Source organism: Lygodium microphyllum, chromosome 18 (genome assembly GCF_053477565.2).
Source record: "Lygodium microphyllum isolate KBCC chromosome 18, Lygodium_microphyllum_v1.1.10, whole genome shotgun sequence".
In the NCBI taxonomy this organism is placed as follows: Eukaryota; Viridiplantae; Streptophyta; class Polypodiopsida; order Schizaeales; family Lygodiaceae; genus Lygodium; species Lygodium microphyllum.
In genome coordinates this window covers 76,220,107-76,240,912 of record NC_141152.1, presented here as the reverse complement: position 1 = coordinate 76,240,912, position 20,806 = coordinate 76,220,107, and the positions used below count along the sequence as shown (strand labels likewise).

General features: G+C 40.5%; 1 protein-coding gene across 1 annotated transcript in view; it reads right to left on the bottom strand.

Annotated features, from left to right (window-relative positions):
* Positions 1 to 4,158: 4,158 nt before the first annotated feature.
* The window catches only part of LSM8 (Small nuclear ribonucleoprotein family protein), a 68,273-nt gene continuing 51,625 nt past the window's right edge, over positions 4,159 to 20,806 (bottom strand). Inside the window, exons 4-5 of the mRNA XM_087699502.1 lie at positions 4,934 to 4,986; positions 4,159 to 4,834 (exon numbers count right to left, since the gene is read on the bottom strand). Of these exons, the coding sequence (XP_087555628.1) occupies positions 4,744 to 4,834; positions 4,934 to 4,986 (144 nt within the window). The 3' untranslated portion in view covers positions 4,159 to 4,743. The remainder of the gene's footprint in view (positions 4,835 to 4,933; positions 4,987 to 20,806) is intronic.

Here is a 20,806-nt window from a genome sequence, read left to right as displayed (position 1 = left end):
GAGCTAAAACTACATTTGGTTTCAATGAAAGTGGAATGAGGGGGTGCGGAACATTAACCCCTCTACCGGTAAAGTATAGTGTCAAATCAACTCCCTAAAATGATGTTAAACTTAGTAACTATCCTATCAAATTTGAAGGGTCATTTATCATCGGCTCCTTTATTTAATATTTAGGAAAGCTACCTAACTTACCGTGTCCACCCAACCATAGATGATCGATCATTGGAACCAAGACCTACTTTCCTTGACCAAGTTCATTTTATATACCTAATTAGGTAAATTATGCTAAACAAAACCTTTAGCACATGACAAATACTTCAAAAAACAATACTTCATATTAATTCAAAATACTTCAAAAAACAATACTTCATATTGATTCATAACAAGATACAGAAAACCATCACTTCACAGAATGCTACAAAATGCGTCTCTCTGCATAGAGAAGACAACGATCCCACCTAGGATGAACCCTCCAACCTTGCAAGGTGGGGCTTATTTGATCATACTCCTTCAACAGACAACAAGGAATTTATTGGCTTAAAGCCCACCAAGCTTCGCTAAGCCTCAAGAGCCATATTACATAATAGGGGCACTTATCACTCAGCTCTTTTCACTATAGGTGCTTGACCACATGGGTCGATGAGGCAACTCATATAAAGAATACCTCCAATTTCTTTTAAGATGAGAACATCTGGATTTCTCTAGGAGGATGTAATGTCCCCACCAGACAATTCAACTAAATGTGCATCTCAAAATAAGTCAATCAATGTGAGAAAAATGTTGAAAAAGTGATTTAATCAAAGAAATGTGAATGCTTGATACATTTGTACATTTACACATTATTAAATGCAAGCATAACTATTAAATTTTAAATCCATATAACGTTAAATTTTGAAAAAAAAACATGCACATGTTAAAACGTGCCATTTAATATCAAAACTAAGAAAAATTGATTGTATACACATGTTCATCTCAAAAAATTAGTCATTCTACAATTTATACAATATATTATTTGATGTTGGGAGCATACTACCCTTATCTATAAGGACTTAAGGGGAAATCTCTTTTAGGAGGGCAATAGAATAATGAGGAGAAGGGGGGGGGAAATCAAGAGTAGAAAAGAAAATTTTGAATTTAGCTTTTTTAGTGAAAATAGAAAGGCTAAATGAAAACATGGTTTTTAGGGAGAGAACACACTCAAGTAGGGCAATTCAAGACCAAAATGCTTTAAATCAAAGGAAGAAAGCGAGACAAGCACAACGCGCTCTTCCTCCCCAAATATCTATTTAAATGTTCCCTATCATGAACATCTTTAGACTCCAAGCAAGAGCCTATCCGATACCAAGTGTAATGCACCTGCACTTTATCACTCACTAGACACGGCATAGAAAGGTAACACAATATGTGAGAACAAGGTATACTCTTGTATTACTCAATGAAAAAAATGTACAATAAAGGCATATCTCAAGACTACACCCTCGTAACGTTACACAAGTCAGGGTTCACCTATAAAGTAGAAATCAAGCAAAGCTCAAAGTTACTAATACTCCCTATATAGGTGCACTTGTGCATAATGCTAAGGAATAGCTACAAAGCCCTAAAATAGGGAAGTGAGAGAGAAGACCTCACCACGAGGGGAGGGAGGGGAGACGGGGTGAAGTGGGGTGGGGTGTTTTGTTAAGGCCAAGCTATGGCATTAGCAACCAAGAGTTACAAGCCAATGTATACGAAGTTCATCACCTAAGCACACCAAACACTACCAATAAGCATGCTACTTCAACTTGGCGATGAACATCCTAACTCTACATCCAATAAACCAAGCCAAGTCAATACTATCACAAAAGGCAATTATCATCACATAAGCTCTACTTTAGTCCAATAATGCACAAAGCAAAACTCGTGTGAGCACTTGCCTTTAAGCCATTACAAAAAATTCACATGACAATGTTCCACAAAGTAAACCAAGATCATGTCCTACCCTAGAACATTCTCCATAAGTATTACATGAGCACACCAAAAGCCTTGCAACCCCATTAAACTAAGACAAGGTGTCAATGGCTTTCCAATGCACTTTGACAAGTAAATCTACCCAACATTGAGGCCTTCAACAACTTTACCTCATGAAAACTAGAGTCGCAAAGGGTAGTAATATGGGAAAGTGAAAGATAAAGAATAATTATAAGCACACCTACATCATGCTATTTAGCACCTTGTCTTTAAAAAGGACTGGCCATCTCTATGTGTGCTTACTTGATTCAAAGGCATAGTTGGTACCTTCTTAGTATTAGTCCTTCATGTAAGATCAATGACTGACATGCTTGGAGTCTACCCAATTTGCAATTTACTAGGTTAGGCACTCAAACCTAACTTTCTTTGTTGTCTAAACTAACTACATACTAGTTATCTTGCACGAGGTGTCTCCTCCTTTTCAAAACTCTCAAGTCCCATGTTGCTTCTTTGCTAGAGTCCTTTTTCTCATGATCTTGAATGAGACAAACCTCAATCATCCTTATATCCACTTTTTGATGCCACATCCCCCTGTACTTAATGTAGCCTCACACACCACCTTGTTGCTATGACATGTAGCTTGTGATGCAAAACGTTTGCAAGAGATGCCCTTGACACATACTACTCATAGTAGATACCACATTATCATCCATCACACGCTTCCTTCTCCCATCCCATCCCCCTCCACTAAGCACAAGCTTCGACTTATAGACATATCCTTTGTCTATTGATCTAAGTTCAAATTGACACGTGTAACATGCTTCCCTTTTGTACTCGAATTTTTAGATGGATCTAATATTATGTTGCCATTGCTCTTTGTTTCTTATATACCGTGTAACTTTTAAGATAAGCTTCTAAAACTTTTATGAATTTCTCTAAGGCTTTAAATAGTATGGTAATGGGCTTTTTTGCATTTCTCTTTTCACTTGGTTTCAATTATTTTAAACTGTTGCATTATTTATTTTGAAGTCGTCCCACCACCTAATCTAATTCACATTGTAGAAACTATGGTTTATAATGGCATCAAACAAAGTAAAATTATGCATTTGATAGTCTCCTAATCTACTAGTACTATACATATTTTGAATGTGGAGATCTGGCACTCAATGATAGATATCATAGAATCAAACAAGTGGACTAAGTGCTCTTGCCCACCATGAGAAGACAAGCTAGAGCACACTAACCTTGAAGCAACGAAAAAAGATGATCAAACAAACAAAGTACAACTGAAGTTAGGATTCAAAGCATATCCAAACAATAGGTAAAGGTGCTGTGTATAATCATCATTTCCCTAATCTCTTAGAAAATTACAATAAGGCATGTCAAGAAGCAATAAAGCAACTCATCTATCTCCAAAATTTCCCTTTCAAACACATATACCCTTGTAGCCAATAAGATCTATTGAGCTTAATCCTCGTGAAATATACTACTATTTCTCATGCATCAAAGTTAATGAAAACACTATTTACAATTATTCAAATGTTCCCATAATGATACAAAACTGTGAGAGTCAAGTACGAGTATACATCGAATAATAGGTTTCAATATATACATTAACCATGGTCTTCCAAAGGGTCAATTACAAAACCAATATGATTTTCAATATTATATGCAAAAGCTATGAAATGAGTTGTAAAATTACATGACACAAATCAATTATGATGGATGATGGATTGTAAACAAAGCAATACAATGATTGGCACTATCTACCCACAATTCCACAATGCAAGGTATAAATCTCAATATACACAAAGTTTCGTCATGGACTCGCAAAGAGCTGAGAATAAAACAAAAGCTTGAAATGGCAAATCTTGAGTGCAAAAGCATATAACATCATACAATACAAGATTCTAGTGCCTCAAAATCTCTTGTATTTTGCAAGCAAATCATTACATGAATTGTTCTATTGCATACGTCACCTAACAAAAACTCATAATATTGTCTATGCTCTTAACAACGTTTTAATGCATACATAACAACTCGTCATACTCTTGGTAGGTCTCCAAGCTAATGATTAGTTAATGTGCATTTCTTGAGGATGTTCTCTAAGACTCTTAGCTAGGGTAATTAGACATACACTCTTACAATTTTGTGCTACCATCAATTAACTCGTTGCACTTTTGTGTATAGGGAAAATGCAGGAATTCATGGTATACATCGAGAGAGAGAGAGAGAGAGAGAGAGAGAGATTCCTGTTCTGCTTTCAAAAATAGTTCCGCAAGCAGAACTTTGCGAGTTTTTGAAAGCCAATGAAATTGTCCTCATATGATCAATGCCAATACTTCTCATCTAACCAGATCAACTCCAACAAGGAATTAATGAGTGAGATGTCAGCATTAATGACAGTTTCAATGATGCATCACCATCTCCCTGAATTCAAACTGCTATAATCTTTCTATTCATGTATGTTCACACGTGATTGATTTGAGCTAACATGGGCTTAGCTGACATGGGCTTAAATGACTGTTTTTCACTAAAACCTTGCAGACAAATCTGATGAGATTTAAAAGCTCAGCACTTCATCACCTTGAGGCTACTTGAGTTCACTAAAACCTTGCAGACAAATCTGATGAGATTTAAAAGCTCAGCACTTCATCACCTTGAGGCTACTTGAGTGAAGAATTACTCTGCTGCAGGGCACCTCTGTAAACTTTACTTCAACAAAGCCTATACTGTGACATGGTAAATTGGTTGCACCAGTGGGAATCACAAATCAGCACTGTATGTAGAAAAGCCTTAGTGCTGCACAGGTTTCAAAGGATGTGCTCTCAGAGAGCTCAGATCTAGACTGGAATCTAAATCATCATCCAGCTCTCCTACAACCGCACTAGACACATGAAAAAGAGGAAGTCAATCTCAGTTCAAGGACAAAAATATAAGATGTTCAAATAAGCAGAACTCAGGCAAAAGAAGTATATCATCTTACATATTGTCTCCTCGAATTATATACAACCCTAGAACAAGCTGCTCCACCCCTGTCTGAACAAAAGAAAAAGCACATTAAAAGCAGTTCACAAAAGGTACTTATCATGGAGCATCATTGATAAGCTATCCATCTATAGGAGTTAATCCTGCTGGAGATAACGTGCTACATAACAAGGTACGCAAGCTACTCATTTTGTTTTATAATCTCTGCCAATACTGTGAAGAACTTGCTTATCATACTGCCAGAAAAAAGCAAGCCACAAATAAATACTGATTCTGCAATTTGCAACTTTACAATCTGAAACTGAATCAATGATTCTCAGAAGTAAAAGATGCTATGAGTGAAGTACAAACATGCTGCACACATGTCCAGCCCTCTCCTACTACACTTGGGCACCATTAGCCTATACTTTGTCAGTCTGTCATCTCCTGGTTGTGAGCTCTGTCAAAATCTGACAGAGACATAGGAGATCTGACTGTTCCAGCCTAATATTTATGTGTGCATTTCTTTTTCTGCAAGTTTAGGAGTGTTCACACTGGCAGAGTGCAGTGTTTCAGACTCTCCGTTTCTTTTTTAGTGCCCAATGGGGGGGCGAGGGGCAGCCAGCATTTATTAGGGCACCCAATTCTGCATATTTTCATCCAGCATTATTTTATTATCTTGTGCAGGTTGGCCAGTATTTTACTGGCCAAATGCAGCTGGTTGACTGGTTTTAGGCTGCTTTCGGCTATTTATAGGTCCCCCCCAAAACCAAAAAAAAACACTTGGTTGGACACATTATCTTCTTGCAGGTTTAGCACACTCCATCTTCAGCTCTCCTCCGTTTCTGGTGCTGCCGTTGTCATCAGCCTGGTGCAGTGCCGTCACTAATACCTTGGGCTGTGTGCAAGGATTGATCAGTCCCCCATTGTATTCAGGCTTCCATTCAGTCAGTGCAAATATATCGCTTTATTCTCTTCTCTCTTGTTGTCTCTCTCTTCTTTTTTCTCTCAGCATTATTTTATTATCTTGTGCAGATTGGCCAGTATCTTTCTGGCAGAATGCAGCTAGTTGGCTGGTTTAAGCTGTTTTCAGCTATTTATGGCTGGTTTAAGCTGTACCAAAGAGCAATGCGAAGAAAGAAAATCACAACACCGGTCCAAAAGGAAAAACCATTTTGACATGTCTCGAAGATCAAAGCGGTCTCCTCCTCCACCCACTAGGTGCTAGTTCTTCCTTCATTATCCAAAGAAGATCGACTTGACAAGTCGAACTACTCCCTTTATTCATGCAAAGGGGAGTGCATACTAGACACCTTTGATCTTAGGGATTTTGTCACTACTCTTATTCCTTGTCTAGTGGAGGATCCCACCCTTGGTTCTACAATGGACCAAATAGCTCTATGGGATCAACTAAATTCTCAAGCTAGGACCTTTCTTTTTATGACTCTACAAGATGTCCTTGTTCATGTATGCACTCTGACATTATATTTGTCTATTATTTCATGTGTTTTAGACACTTTAGATAGAGAGCATATTTGTGCATTTCTTTTTGGGCACTTTCGGTTGTCTTCGGCGCCCTATTTTGGGCCTAGCCACTTTATTACTCATTTGCCTATCTATACGCAGCTTGCCCTCCCACTCTAATTATCCATCATTGATCCTTTTCGTGATCAATCAGCCCTCCTCATTCTCTCATCCCCCTGCAACCATCTAGCACCTATATAGACGCATAGAGCTGTATGTTGGGGCTAATTGTTGCAACCTCGTACCTTAAGCCATTGCAGTCACCTTGTTCCTTCTCTCACCAACGTTCTTCCTTTGTCTCCTCCTCTCCATGTTCAATTTCCTCTTTCCATTGAACAGCAAGAAAGAGGAGAGTACTGGAAGGTCACATCCACTATGTGAGAATGGAATTGAAGTACAATCCCTAAGGCTCTAAGTACCACACGCACTGACGAGTGTTCACAAAGGTTAAAAAACCCTTCTCCTACTAGAAGATAAAAAGTGCCTGTGGGATAAGGAAGCATTCACACCAGAATGTAGGAGGAACACGATAAGTATAACAAACATGTTAGATTTATTTATCCTTGTGTGTGAACACACATTATTTTGTGTAAAAGTGTGCGTTTAGAGACAAACACCTTTGACACCACTTAGCATTAATAATGGTCAAAGGTGTAGGTGGATACCTCAACCTATATATTCATGCCCTATCACTTGTACTTTCATCTCTCATATCTCACTTATTATTATCAATCTATCTTTCAATTTGTACTCTCTCTCTCTCTCTCTCTCTCTCTCTCTCTCTCTCTCTCTCTCTCTCTCTCTCTCTCCATGGAATTCCATCCACCATAGCCTACTGGTCCATCTTCATGAGCTCCATGCCCAACAGTGGTATCAAAGCATTCTCCAATGTTGCCACCTAAGCTGCCTTGGTAGCTCAGCTTGTGTCCCGCTAACCATTGCCCAAGCCCGCATCTTGCCACAGTGCATTCTTGATCTACTGCCCAATAGTTCCAGTAGCAAAAAAAGAAGACGACAAAAGAGAAGATGAAGAAGAAGAGAAGCAGGAGAAGCAATGTACTCAGCAGCATTGATCTGCCCCTGTTGCACATCACATAGCCTGTCCTTCATGAGAGAGCTGCTGCCTCTCAGCGTTTGGGTTACCCATCAAGAACACACCTATCCATCCAGCCCCTATCCATCTGCATTGTCCTGGACCTTGCCTGGTCTACCTGCAGTGCCCTGTTCAAGCATGTCAGTCTGCCCAATCATCTATTAATTGGCATACTACTCACCGACCTGACCTGACACGCATCTGAAATTTGTGACAGTCTATCACGTGTAAGTCTCGTCTCTAACTTCACAGTCAGCAGCCAACCATTTCAGCCATGTCATCCTACCCCATGCCTACAAAGATAAATTTTTATTATTAAAACCTTGATCTAGTAAGATTTTAAACTTTACTCAAGGAGCTATTCACATGGAATTGGGGACTTCAAATTTTGGGTCAAAATTTCACAAATTTTGTCAATAAAATTTGGGGCTTTTCAAATGTATACCTACATTCTTCAAATTTCATAAAAACAATTCGGGGCTTTTTCAAACTAAGCCCAAATTCTCAAAATTTCTTCTTTGAACTTTGGGGCTTTTCACATTGGCACCTATTTACATCTAATTAGGGCCTTTGGCAACACGTTGAAGACCGCCCAAGTGCTCGTGCCTTCAACATCAGGCGAAAAATGACCCGCCAAGCATCCAATGTTTGGCAACATCACAAGCGATCAACACTAATCACGATGTCCTCCACATCCACATCAAGTGAGGGGAATGGGAGGATTCCAATTTAAAAAAATTTAAAATTAAACGTTAAAAAATAAAATATAAAATATAAAAATGTTGAAATTAGACACTAGGCATGCTTATGCTTGTGCTAAGACCTTTCCAACACTTATTAAAATTGAGTCGTGCCCTCTGCCCAGATTTTAATCCAAAATGAGTTGTATTTCTTTTGTTTCCTTTCCATTCGATTCACAAAGAAGCTATGTTTCAAGGGGAATTTCAAACACTTCCAGTGTGAACTTTGAGTCGATCCCAAAAGCTATATCCATGTATTTGACCTCTGAACGTGTGTCAAGTGCCTTTGAGCGTGTGTCTAGTGCCTCTGAGCCACACTCACTTTTGATCAGCCGATGAGCCATGCACAAGTACCTCTGACCATGTCTTACATCAAGTCCCTAAGCTTATCGGTAGACCATGTCATGACCTACTTCAAGTCCAATCGAAGTCTTGTCGATGCTTGATACATTAGAATCCTATATGCTACTTACGTTATGCATGGATTTTAACGCATAGCAACGTGAAGCAATCTACTTCTCTTGATGCATGCGCTTCGCAAACTCCATCTTCGAATACTTAAGATGAAATTTATCCTTTTCAATGTCCTATTCTCGTACAGCATAGTACAGTCCTAGCGTATCTCATGCGAAAATCAAGCAAGCATCCATCAATTTGGAAATGCATTACTTACGACCAGTATCACAGTTGGATTGGCAATGATGCCCTCGCCCGAGGCTCCGTTACTCGTTGAGGGATTGCCATCCGCACGTGACATTTTCCGCTTGGGGGCCATTCTCAATCTTCGTCTCCCTTAGACGCGAATTGCACAAGACTTCCGTGCCTTGTACTCAATTAGTGGGGGCCAATTGGAAAAAAGTTGAGCTTACAAGGTGGAGGACAATCTTGCAAAAAGGGTATAGGCTTGCAGGCAACGGGAAAGAAAAAAACACGTGTGGACACCCTCTAGTCTACACACTCGAAGGTGGAGTGTTGCTTGTAGTTACATTCTTGTTTCCAACTACTTCCAATGATCATGGCCATGGCTCTCTCTTTGTCAATCTTGGTAGCCCGATATCCCTTTGAAAGGGGCTTGAAACTCCGCAAGAGAAGAGCTTTGACTAAGAAGAAGGGCTCATACGTGGAAGAGGTCCTTCATGCAGATAAAAGGAGAATGAAGAGAGGTGGAAGGCCTTTGGTAATGATGATCCCCTTCTTTTTCTTGCCTTCACAGATTCTCTCTCTCTCTCTCTCTCTCTCTCTCTCTCTCTCTCTCTCTCTCTCTCTCTCTCTCTCTCTCTTTGCAACAGTATCTCCTTCCCTCTCTTTCTCTCTGTCGGCAACAAGGGAGCTCTCTCTCTCTCTCTCTCTCTCTCTCTCTCTCTCTCTCTCTCTCTCTCTCTCTCTCTCTCGTTGCAGCAGCATCTCCTTCCCTCTCTTTCTCACCCTCTCTCTCTCTGTGTCGACAGTGGGAGGGGGAAAGAAGTAGTATGTCCTTTTTTCTTCTACGATGGGGGGGGATTTTATAAGGGGAGAGGTGGTATTATTGGGGTTTTCCACCTCCACCTGGGTGGCCAAAAATGCCCTGCCACCATGCAGTCGGCGTTGGGGGGAAAAGAAAGAGATAGTGGTGGGGGGATTTAGCCACATGGCCTTCCCATCCATCAACGACGTCATCATCTTCTCCATCATCGTCTTCTTTGTTGTCGCCATCATCACTCCTCTCTCATTGTCATCTCCGTCTTCTCTCTCCTCGGTGTCATCATATCGTCTCCTGCTTCCCCTCGCCACCTGTTCGGCGGTGGCAAGGGGAGGGGTGGGATAAAAAAATTTAAACTAATTTTATTAAAATTGTAGGGGGGGAGTTCGTATGCGGGGATATTGCATCCAATGACATTTGATGAAAACTATCCGAATATTTTAAAGTGCTTGTTTCTAACCATTTCTGGGGTAAGTTGTAGGTGTTGTTTAGGCTTCCTCTCCCACAACACACATGTACATACCCCAATCTCAATCTCTCTCTCTCTCTCTCTCTCTCTCTCTCTCTCTCTCTCTCTCTCTCTCTCTCTCTCTCTCTCTCTCTCTCTCTCATTTCAAAATCAAATTTCAAGCCTTGTTCTCAAACTCTCTCTCCTCAAGCTCTCTACCCTCGCTCCCTCAAGCTCTCCTTCACCCCATCTCCGCCCTACCTCCACTCTCAAGCTCTCCATCCTCTCTATCCTTAATCACTTAATATGTAAACCTCTAGTATAAAGTCTCTAAATGTATGAAGTATATTATTTAAAGTCCCAACATTAAGTATATGCATTAAAACTGTATGTACAATTTTTTTTTCATCGGATGTAGATCCAAGATTTATTAGTCCAATTAGTACTGTACTAGTATTGGACGATACTAATCAAATACCATCTAGCATGATAACCATGACTATAAGTATGCATTTGCAAGTCTTTCCCCTTAGAGAATAGCAAATCATATAACTATGTTCCTTGCAAATAGCCAAAAATTCGCTTAACAGGTTACCAATGTAGTGTCCTTCTACCGTTCATGTATCTACTCACCTATGATACTACATATTGTATGTCAAGACAAGTGTTGCACAAATAGATGAGACAACCAACAGCCTCACTGTAAATAGCAACATCTAATAGATTGTTGCCATCATGCATTGAAAGCTTCGACCTTGCTTTCCATAGGTGTACTCATAGGTTTACAATCTCACATGTTAAACCTTATTAGTAACTTCTAAACATACTATGATTGAGACATAACAATACCATGCTAATTTTGGGTGAATTGAATCTCCAAAAAATAGTAAATCAACCCATATCTAACATATCAAAAGTAGACTATAATTCAGCCTTGAAATCTGCAATTTTTCTCTCATTTGCTCCAATGAGCAGTATATCATCTACGTAAAAAATGATGATGATGAAATTCCCCCCTTCCTTCTTGACGTAGAGGGTGGGTTCACTTAGGCCTTTGGAGCCACTATGCCGTTAGAAATGCATGTATCTTGGAGTACCAAGCATGTGGAGCCTATTTTAAGTCATACAAGGCTCTATTCAACTTGCAAACCTTGTGCTCTTGGCCTTGCACAACAAAGCCTAGAGGTTGTGCAACATATCATCCTCTTACAAATCTACATTCAAAAATGTGTTATCTATATCCAATTATATCCAATTAATATACATCCTAGCTGAAATGTGCAACCATAGCGATCACACATCTAAATGGTCATCCTAGATGTAGGAGCAAATGTCTCCTCGTAGTCAATGCTCTTTTTTTTAGCATATCCCTTCACCACTAGCCTTGTCTTGTATTTGTCAATAGGCCCATCAAATTTCCTTTGCATCTTGTAAACCCAATGTGTGCCAATGGCCTTTTTACCAAACGGCAAGTCACTCCTTCAAGTGTTATTCTACTCAATAGAGCAAATCTCATCGCTCATGACTTGCACCCAATGTATATCCTTTCGTGCATCCTCAAAACATATAGGCTCATTTTCATCCAAAAGAATACTTGCAAAAACATATGTTTCCTCATCGTCAATAAGTTAGCATATATCAACAAAATGTGCCCTCTCCTGCATTTCTAGCACTAGAACATGTATGTTGAGGCAAAGGAGCATCCATACAGCTCTCTTTAAGCGTCTATAATGTAGAGTTGAAGCGGAAGTGTTGGGTGTAAAGGCCCTTTACGCATGTGCTCTCCCGTGTATATATTACTTCACACATGTGAACCCACCCTAACGAGTGTAAGTGTACCATACCCTAAGCATAAATATATTCTTTCATTCTTTATGTGTACCACACTCGTACACACCCATTCGACGACTCACTCTCACTCTTATCACTGTCAAACACTCTTCAGCTCTGAGTCCTAAAACTCCTCAATTACTATGCCAACTCACAGCTCTCACTCTCTATCTGCTTCCACTTCACCTCTGCAAACTGGTATCAAAGCACAATGGTGTAGGCTAGCAGTCACTGTAGACATTGCAGTCATCATCATTGGGATCAATAGGCGGCATTTGTGATAATGACTGTTGTAGACGTAATAGACTGGCGGGCTACAGGGAACAGGTAACAAGCAAAGGCAGATGACAAGTAAGCAAAGACAGTCGTCAGAACTAGACGGGCTAACCAGAGCACAACTAGCGACAAGTTGTCATCGAGGCAAAAGGCACTCGCGATCTTCATGCGACCCAGACCAACGCCTAGAACTAGCGCACGACATAACCAACATGGTGTGTCAGACGCACGTGGAGTCAACAGGTTCAGGCCACACGACGACGTCAGATGGGCAACGCATGACGGGCTGATGGGGCCAAGCGGCAAATGGGACGGGCAAGTCAACGTTCAAAAAAAAAACTGATTTTTTTTAAGTTTCCTTCTCTCTCTATCGGGTGTTCACACATACAAGCACGGAGTGCAAATCTATGCGAATTTGTGTCTTGAAATTTGGGGCTTTTCCCAAATTTGGTAACTAACACATATTGCATTGATCTCTGGACCATAAATTGCAGACATTGAGTGCACATGCCTTAGAAATTTTTTGGGGATTCTCAAATGCAAATGAAATTTATTGCTTGGATGAGCCAATTTCTTGGAAATTGTGCACTGTTGGACCCCGAAACTTGAGACTTTAGCAGAAATTGAGAAATTTCTGCAACATTAGTCCGTACTTGATGCTCGGGAAGATGTATTTATGCAATTGGAGTAGATTCACTGCAGAAATTTTGGGGCTTTTCACATTGGTGATGTATTTTTGAGTCGTTTTGAGACTGGACAATGAAATTTGCAGCAGATTCACTGCTGAGTGGGAGTCTTGAGAGTTTTGGATGCTTCAAATGTTGAAAAAGGGCAGTTTCTCTTGGTATATGCATTGCTGAATACTCATTATGCAGTGAAACAGTGGTAAATACAGCATTTGGGTCATTGCATTTGGAAATTTTGGTGATCTACTACTGAAGTGGGAGCTATCCTTAATGCAAATATATCAAATTTGATTCGTGCACATGCTGTAATCAGTGCTTGAAACTGAACTTTGCAGTTAAACATCTACTTCTTGGACACTTTGGAAGTACAAGAGTGTGTACTTGCTGTTATAACTCAGAAACCTTGCTATTTACTGAAAGCATTCAGCCCGTTATTGCAGTAGTGTATTGTTGAAAATGGCTGGCAGTGCATCTACATCTGACACAAAGAATCTCTTTGAGATTCGTAAATTTGACGGAAATGGTTTTGATCTTTGGAAAGATCGTATGCAAGGTATACTTTTTCTAAAGGATTGTGATGATGCTTTAGAAGAACATAAGCCTGTTGCTTTGTCAAATGAGGATTGGGCTAAAATGAACAAAAAGGCCATTACTTACATTAAAATGGCCGTCACATATGACATCTTGGTTGATATAAAGGGGCGTGATACTACCTATGTAGTTTGGAAAAAGCTTAAGGCTACTTATGAGAATACAACTCCTGTCAATCAGGTACATCTCATGCGGAAGTTGGTTAACTTGAAGCTTGATGAGTCCAAACCTGCTTCAGAGCATTTGAATGCTTTCACTGGTATTTTGAGTCAGTTTTTACAAGATACAGGTTTGCTAGCTTTTGATCCTATATTGAGGGCTATCTTCTTGCTCGTGACTTTGCCCGATTCATGGGAAGCATTGGTTGTGTCATTGAGCAATAACCCCAACTTGACATTTGATGGTGTGCGTGGTTCTATTCTGAATGAAGAGATTAGACGCAAGGCAAGTGGGGAAAACAATGGATCAGTCTATAATGTAAAAGGAAGACCTGAAAAAATGTATAATGCTGCAAATAAAAACAAAAATCACAGTAAAAGCAAGGAAAAACAGCAAGATGTAACTTGTTATCAATGTGGTCACAAAGGGCATAAAAAGCCCGATTGCAGGTACTTTAAAAAGGAACAAGAACGTGAGAAGCAAGCTAATGTAAAAGACAAAAAGAATGATAAGGATGGCAACTCTACCCCTAAAGAGATAGAAAAAGCAAATGTGGTATCTAGTGTTGTTATTGAGGAGATAGAAGATGATAAAGATGTTGATTTGTTGGTTGCATTTTCAGATGCGCTTGGTATGACAATGGAGGACATGTATATCACTAAAACAGATGTGATAGATGCTTTGTTGTCAGCTCATTATGGTTTGCCACAATCGTGGATTGTTGACACCAATGCTTCTTTTCATGTAACTCCATCTCTGGAGTGTTTTTCTACTTATGCAGAAGGTGAACTTGGAAAAGTCTACCTTGGTAGCAATCATGCATGTGATATTGAAGGAATGGGCACCGTATACCTGGCTCTAGAAAATGGTCAGGAATTGATTCTTCATGATGTTAGGTATGTTCCTGGCATCAAGAAGAGCTTGCTTTTAGTTCGGCAGCTAGACAACAAAGGTTACTTCACTACTTTTGGTGGTGGCATGTGGAAAATACAAAAAGAATCTATGCTAGTTACTAAAGGTGGTAAAAAGGGAACTCTGTATTATCTCTACTGCAAGGCACTTCCTCGAAAGCTTATTGCAGTTGCTAAAGTACAGCCACACATGGAGTTATGGCACAAGCGTCTTGGACCCAAATATGTTCAGTTGCACCCAAATCCTTCATGAAAAAGGCTGAATTCAACTGTCTTTTCAATGCATTAATATGGCTTTTATGCTTACCAGCAATAAGCATATCATCCACATAAAGCACAAGTATAATAAGGCTTCCATCATCAGTCTTCTTAATATATAAGCATTGATCTATACTACTACTTTTAAATCCATGTGAGAGCATGAAGGCATCAATTTTTTTATACCATTGTCTAGGAGCCTATTTCAAACCATACAAGCTTCTCTTAAGCTTACATCCTTTCCATGTATAACAAAGCCTTCAGGATGTTTCATTTACAGGTCTTCTTCCAGATCACCATTCAAAAATGCAGTTCTAACATCCATCTGATCAAGTTCAAGATCCATAGATGCTACAATGGCAAATAACACTCGAAGAGTGGTCATTTTGACAACAGGAGGAGAAAAAACTTCCCGAAAATCAATGCCCTCCTTTTGTGTATAGCCCTTAGCCACAAGTCTGGCTTTATATTTGGGCTTGCCATCCACACATTTGATTTTATCGACCCATTTGTTAGGAATGGCTTTCCTATCCTTGGGCAATGTAAACAAATTCCAACTATCATTCTCATACAATGATTTCAAATCTTCTTGCATAGCTAGCTCCCACTTTTTCTTTAATTCACATGATAAGGCCTCTTTAAACATGAGAGGCTCACCTTCATCTATGAGCAAAATGCAATCCAAAGAAGGATCAAATCTTTGTATAGGTCTTCTAACATGTGTAGACCTTCTTACCCAATGATCTGTCTTACCAGATAATGGATCCACATCCAAGGAAATGTCAATGACCTCATTGTTTGGCTGCTAAACTGCATGTTCAGGTTGCTGTAATACATTTTCAAGCTGCTATAATTCATTTTCAACATGCTGATTTTGGTACTCAAGCTGATGTTTAGCATCCCCTTGCTGCGCATTTTAATATGGCTTAATAATGATACACTGATTGTCATAATCAGCATCAAAAGGAGCTGAATTTTCAGTGGCGAATGACTCAAGTAACTTGATCATGCTGAAATTTAACTTTCTTTGTGTCTGAGTCATTAGGTATCACATTTTTCAGCAGCTTTGACTCATTAAATACCACATCCTAGCTGCGTAGCACCTTTTTCATGCTTGGAACCCAAACTCTATAGCTAAGGTTGTTGAATTGTAACAGCAAGTACATACTCTTGTACTTCCAAGGTGTCCATGAAGCAGATGTTTAGCTGCAAATTTCAATCTCAAGTACTGATTACAGCATATGCATAAATCAAATCTGATACATTTGCATTAAGGATAGCCCCCACTTCACTAGTACATCACCAAAATTCCCAAATGCAATGACCCAAATGCTGTATTTACCACTATTTCTCTGCATAATGAGTATTCAGCAATGCATGTACCAAGAGAAACTGCCCTTTTTCAACATTTGAAGCATCCAAAACTCAGAAGACTCCCACTTAGTAGTGAATCTGCTGCCTGTCCAGTCTCAAAACAACTCAAAATACATCAGCAATGGGAACAGCTCCAAAATTTCTGCAGTGAATCTGCTCCAATTGCATAAATGCATCTTCCCGAGTATCAAGTACGGCCTAATGTTGCAGAAATTTCACAATTTCTGCAAAAGCCCCAAATTTCAAGGTCCAAGAATGCACAATTTCCAAGAAATTGGGTCAACCAAGCAAAAAAATTCACTTGCATTTGAGAATCCCCAAAATTTCTGAGGCCTGTGCACTCAATGTCTGCAATTTATGGTTCTGAAGTCACTGAAATATGTGTTAAGCACCAAATCTGGGAAAAGCCCCAAATTTTATGGAGCAAATTGGCACAGATTTGTGCTCTGTGCTTGCTCGCATGAACACCCGCATGAGGGGAAATAAATCTGACTGAATTTATTGATTTTAAGAAAAAGGTATTAGGGCTGTTGACCTGCCCGTCGTCCATGCAACCACATCGCGTAACCGCCTGTCGACTCGTGCAGCCCCCTGTCGCCCATCACGCAGCAGTCCCGTCACCTAGCCCCTTGTGAAGCCTCCACTCCCATCGCACAGCAGTCAGTTGCTTGGCCCCTCAAGAAGTCGTTGCCTAGCTAGTTACCCCTGCACCTGATCCTGTCGCCCGGTGCCCGTCACACTGGTCCCCGTCAACTGTTTGCTCCCTCGTGTGCTGTCGACTGGTTGTCTGCTCTTCAACAGCCCGCCAGACTGTCACGCTTGGTCACAATGGTGACGACTACACTATCAACTGGTATGAGCCATCAGCTCTGATACCAGATTGTAGAGTTGAAGCGGAAGCAGATAGAGAAAGAGAGCTGAGAGCAGGCACATTAATCGAGAAGCTTAATGACCCAAAACTGAACAGTGTTGAACAGTGAGATAGAGTGAGCGTTGGAAATAAAGGGCCATTATGTCTTTTATATGTGCACGGGTGTGAACGCACCCTTAGCACATTTGTACTTTCATATATATATCTATCTAAAAACCTAAAGAGGTACACTCGTCATTGTACCCAAAAGTCGTGCTCACTCTCCTCTCTACTCTACACTCTCTCTCTCTGTCTCTCTAAAGTGTGTAAGCAATGCATGTCTTGATCCTCGCGCCGCCACAGGGCATAACAAATTGGTGTCAGAGCGGGCAAGGAGTGCACGCTTCTCGATACATCAAGAGTGAACTGGATGAGAAGGCAATTGCCAAGGCGACAGTTGTTGGATAGCAGACAAACGTGACGAGCAAAAAGTAACAGGCGAGCTCTCGACGAGTAGCAGACTGTAGGCGAGTAGCGAACTGACAGTTAACGGGAGGGTTGACTATCAGACGAAGTCAGTCGGGCAAACGAGCGAAAATTGTGTCATGAGAAGTCAGATGAGCTGATGACACGCAACCTGGCGGACGGACAGCGGGCACGTCAATAGGCAACCTACAGTTGGGCAACAGGCCGCAGCCTAGGCAGGAAGTTCAACAGGCAATTGACAGGAGCCACGCGTCGAGCAATGTCACGGCGGGACCAGCAGGGCACCACATGATAGGGCAGTCAACAAGAGCCACGTGACGGGCTGGTGACGGGCGACGACTTGCATGGCAAGTCAACAAACCCCCCTGTCACGTTTCTTTTTCTTTTTCCCAAAAAAAAAAAAAAAATTACCCCTCTTTCTTAACAAGGGTTTGCACGCATAATCACAAAGTGCAGATTTATGCAATCTTGGCCCAAACATTTGGGGCTTTTCTCGGATTTGGGGATTTTGATGCAAAGCAAGACCATTTATCTCAAAACTTGCAAGAATTTATGACATTTTGCCTCTGACATTTGGAGCTTTTCATGTACATGCAAAAACTAAGCTGAAATTTACCCAATTCTCGGCATTGATGCACATTGGACCCCATGCAATTTGGGGCTTTTGCTGTTTGGGCAAAATTTGTGCACAATTTGGTCATTTTATGTACATGCAGGTTTAATTCCATGCGACTTGGACATCTAGCACTTCAAAAAATTTGGGGATTTTGCTGAAATTGCTCTATTTTGGCAAAATTGATCTATTCTATGCATGTCAGAGACAGTGCAAATGTGTGGTTGAAGCTTTGAGCACAAAAATTTTGGGGCTTTTGACAGTGTGTGTCAAATTTTGTGCTTGTGGGTGCATGTACAACAGAAATTGCAGCTAAAATTTGGGACTTATAATGTAATGTGATGTATTTGTCCTTGCAACAGCTGTAATCAGTTGTGGAGTGCTGTAGCACAAGGTTTAGTGCTTCTGAAAATTTATTTGCAGGTCTGAAATTTCTGCTTTTACGTAGGCATTTACTGTTGGTTGGTACTTGCTTGTACCTTGGTCACTTGTGTGACAGTTTGGGCCTGCATTTGCTGATTTTTTTTTTTTGTCACATTTGGGCTGAAAATCATGGCTGGCTGCAGTGACAGCAGTAATCTCATGCACATTAAGAAGCTTGAAGGAGCACATAACTTTGAAGACTTGCAAAAACAGTGCTACAATATCCTGTTGCGGAAGAAGCAACCAAAGTTGATTAAGACCAAAGGGGCAAAGCCTGCAAATATGAAACAGGAAGATTGGGATGAGTTAAATGAGCTTGCACGCTCAACCATCGAGCTATCAATTTGTGATGCCTTGCTGTTTAACATTGAAGATTTGGATTCTGCCTATGCTATTTGGACTCGACTAGAAGAACTGTATGCCCAAAAGAGTACCACAAGCAAAGTTTATTGGCTAAAAAAGCTTATGGATTTGCGTATGAAAGAGGGTACAACAATGTTTACTCACTTGAGTGAGTTTAACTCCATTTTCAGCCAGCTGGTTGCCTTGAAGTTCTTAATTGATGAAAAATTTAAGGCTACGTTCTTGCTTTGCACTCTGCCAGAGAGTTGGGATACATTCAGGACTGCTATGAGCAATTCTAATGCGATACTTTTGTATGCTGATGTAGAGAGTGCTCTACTCATGGAAGAAATGAATCGGCAGAACAATGCATACGGTAAGTCTTCCGGTGCTTTTACATACTAGGGGCAGATCACAGCAGAAAGGCAAATTTGATAGCAAGAGACGCAGTAAATCACGTGGTAAGGATGTTGAATGCCATCATTGTGGAAAGAAGGGTCACTTTAAACGTGACTGCTACAAATGGAAGAAAGAGAAAGGAAAGGACAAGAAGACAAATGCTAGCAAGGAAGAGAAGAAAGAGAGCCAGCCTAAGAAGAGTAGTGTCAAAATTAAAGAGGTGAATGTAGTCACTCATGATAGTGACAGTGGGAATGATGTACTCTTGGTCTCTTCACACTTTAGTACACATGCTTTACTTACAAATACGAATGATAACATTCATACTTAGATTCTAGATTCAGGTGCTTCCTTTCATGTCACCCCTCATCATGAGTGGTTTTCAGACTATACAAGGGGTCGACATGGTGTTGTCCATCTTGGGGACAACTATACATGTAACATTGCAGGTATTGGCAGTGTAGTTGCAGTTTCAGCATGGTTTTGTCTTCACACTTCAACATGTACGACATGTACCTCAACTCAAGAAAAGCTTGATTAGCACATGGTAGCTAGATAACAATGGATTTCATACCACCTTTGGTGATGGAAAATGAAAGATCTGTGAGGGATCTAGAGTGATTGCCAGAGGTTGTAAAAGTGATACCTTGTATCCTCTCCATGTATCTAGTGTGCATGACCATGTTGTTGCCATGACCGAACAGCCAAATGTTTCTTTGTGGCATGGCCGATTGGGACACATGAGTCAAACTGAAATGAAAGTGCTTTCTGGTTTGGGTTACTTACTTGTCTTCGTTATGCTGATTTTGAGCACTATGATCATTGTGTTTATGGTAAACACGCACAAACGTCTCATAAAAAGTTTCTTTCACTGAAATCTTCTCCTCTAGAGTTAGTACATTCCGATGTATGTCAGATGCCAAGGTTATCTTTAGGGGGAAAGAAATACTTTGCCACCTTTGTTGATGACGCTACACGGAAGGTATGGGTTTACCCTATTCGTAGCAAGGACAAAGTGCTTGGCAAGTTTTAAAACTTCTTGGCATTGGTTGAAAATCAAACTGATAAGACACTTAAGTGTATTCGCTCTGACAATGGTGGGGAATTTGTGTCCAAGGCCTTTCAGGCATTTTGTGATAACAAAGGGATAAAGAGGGAGCTCACTACCCCTCATAATCCACCCCAAAATGGAGTTACAGAGCGTATGAATCGAACCATACAGGATAAGGTCCGTACAATGATGTCTCATACTGCATTACCCCATGGTTCTTGAGCAAATGTTGTTATGACAACCGTACACTTGATTAATCGGTCACCAAACAAGTCTTTGGGCGGGGGGAGGCGGGGTTTCCCCAAGAAGCATGGTTGGGGGCAAGCCACCTTCGTATGCACACTTGAAAGTGTTTCGCTGCGAAGCATTTGTGTACATT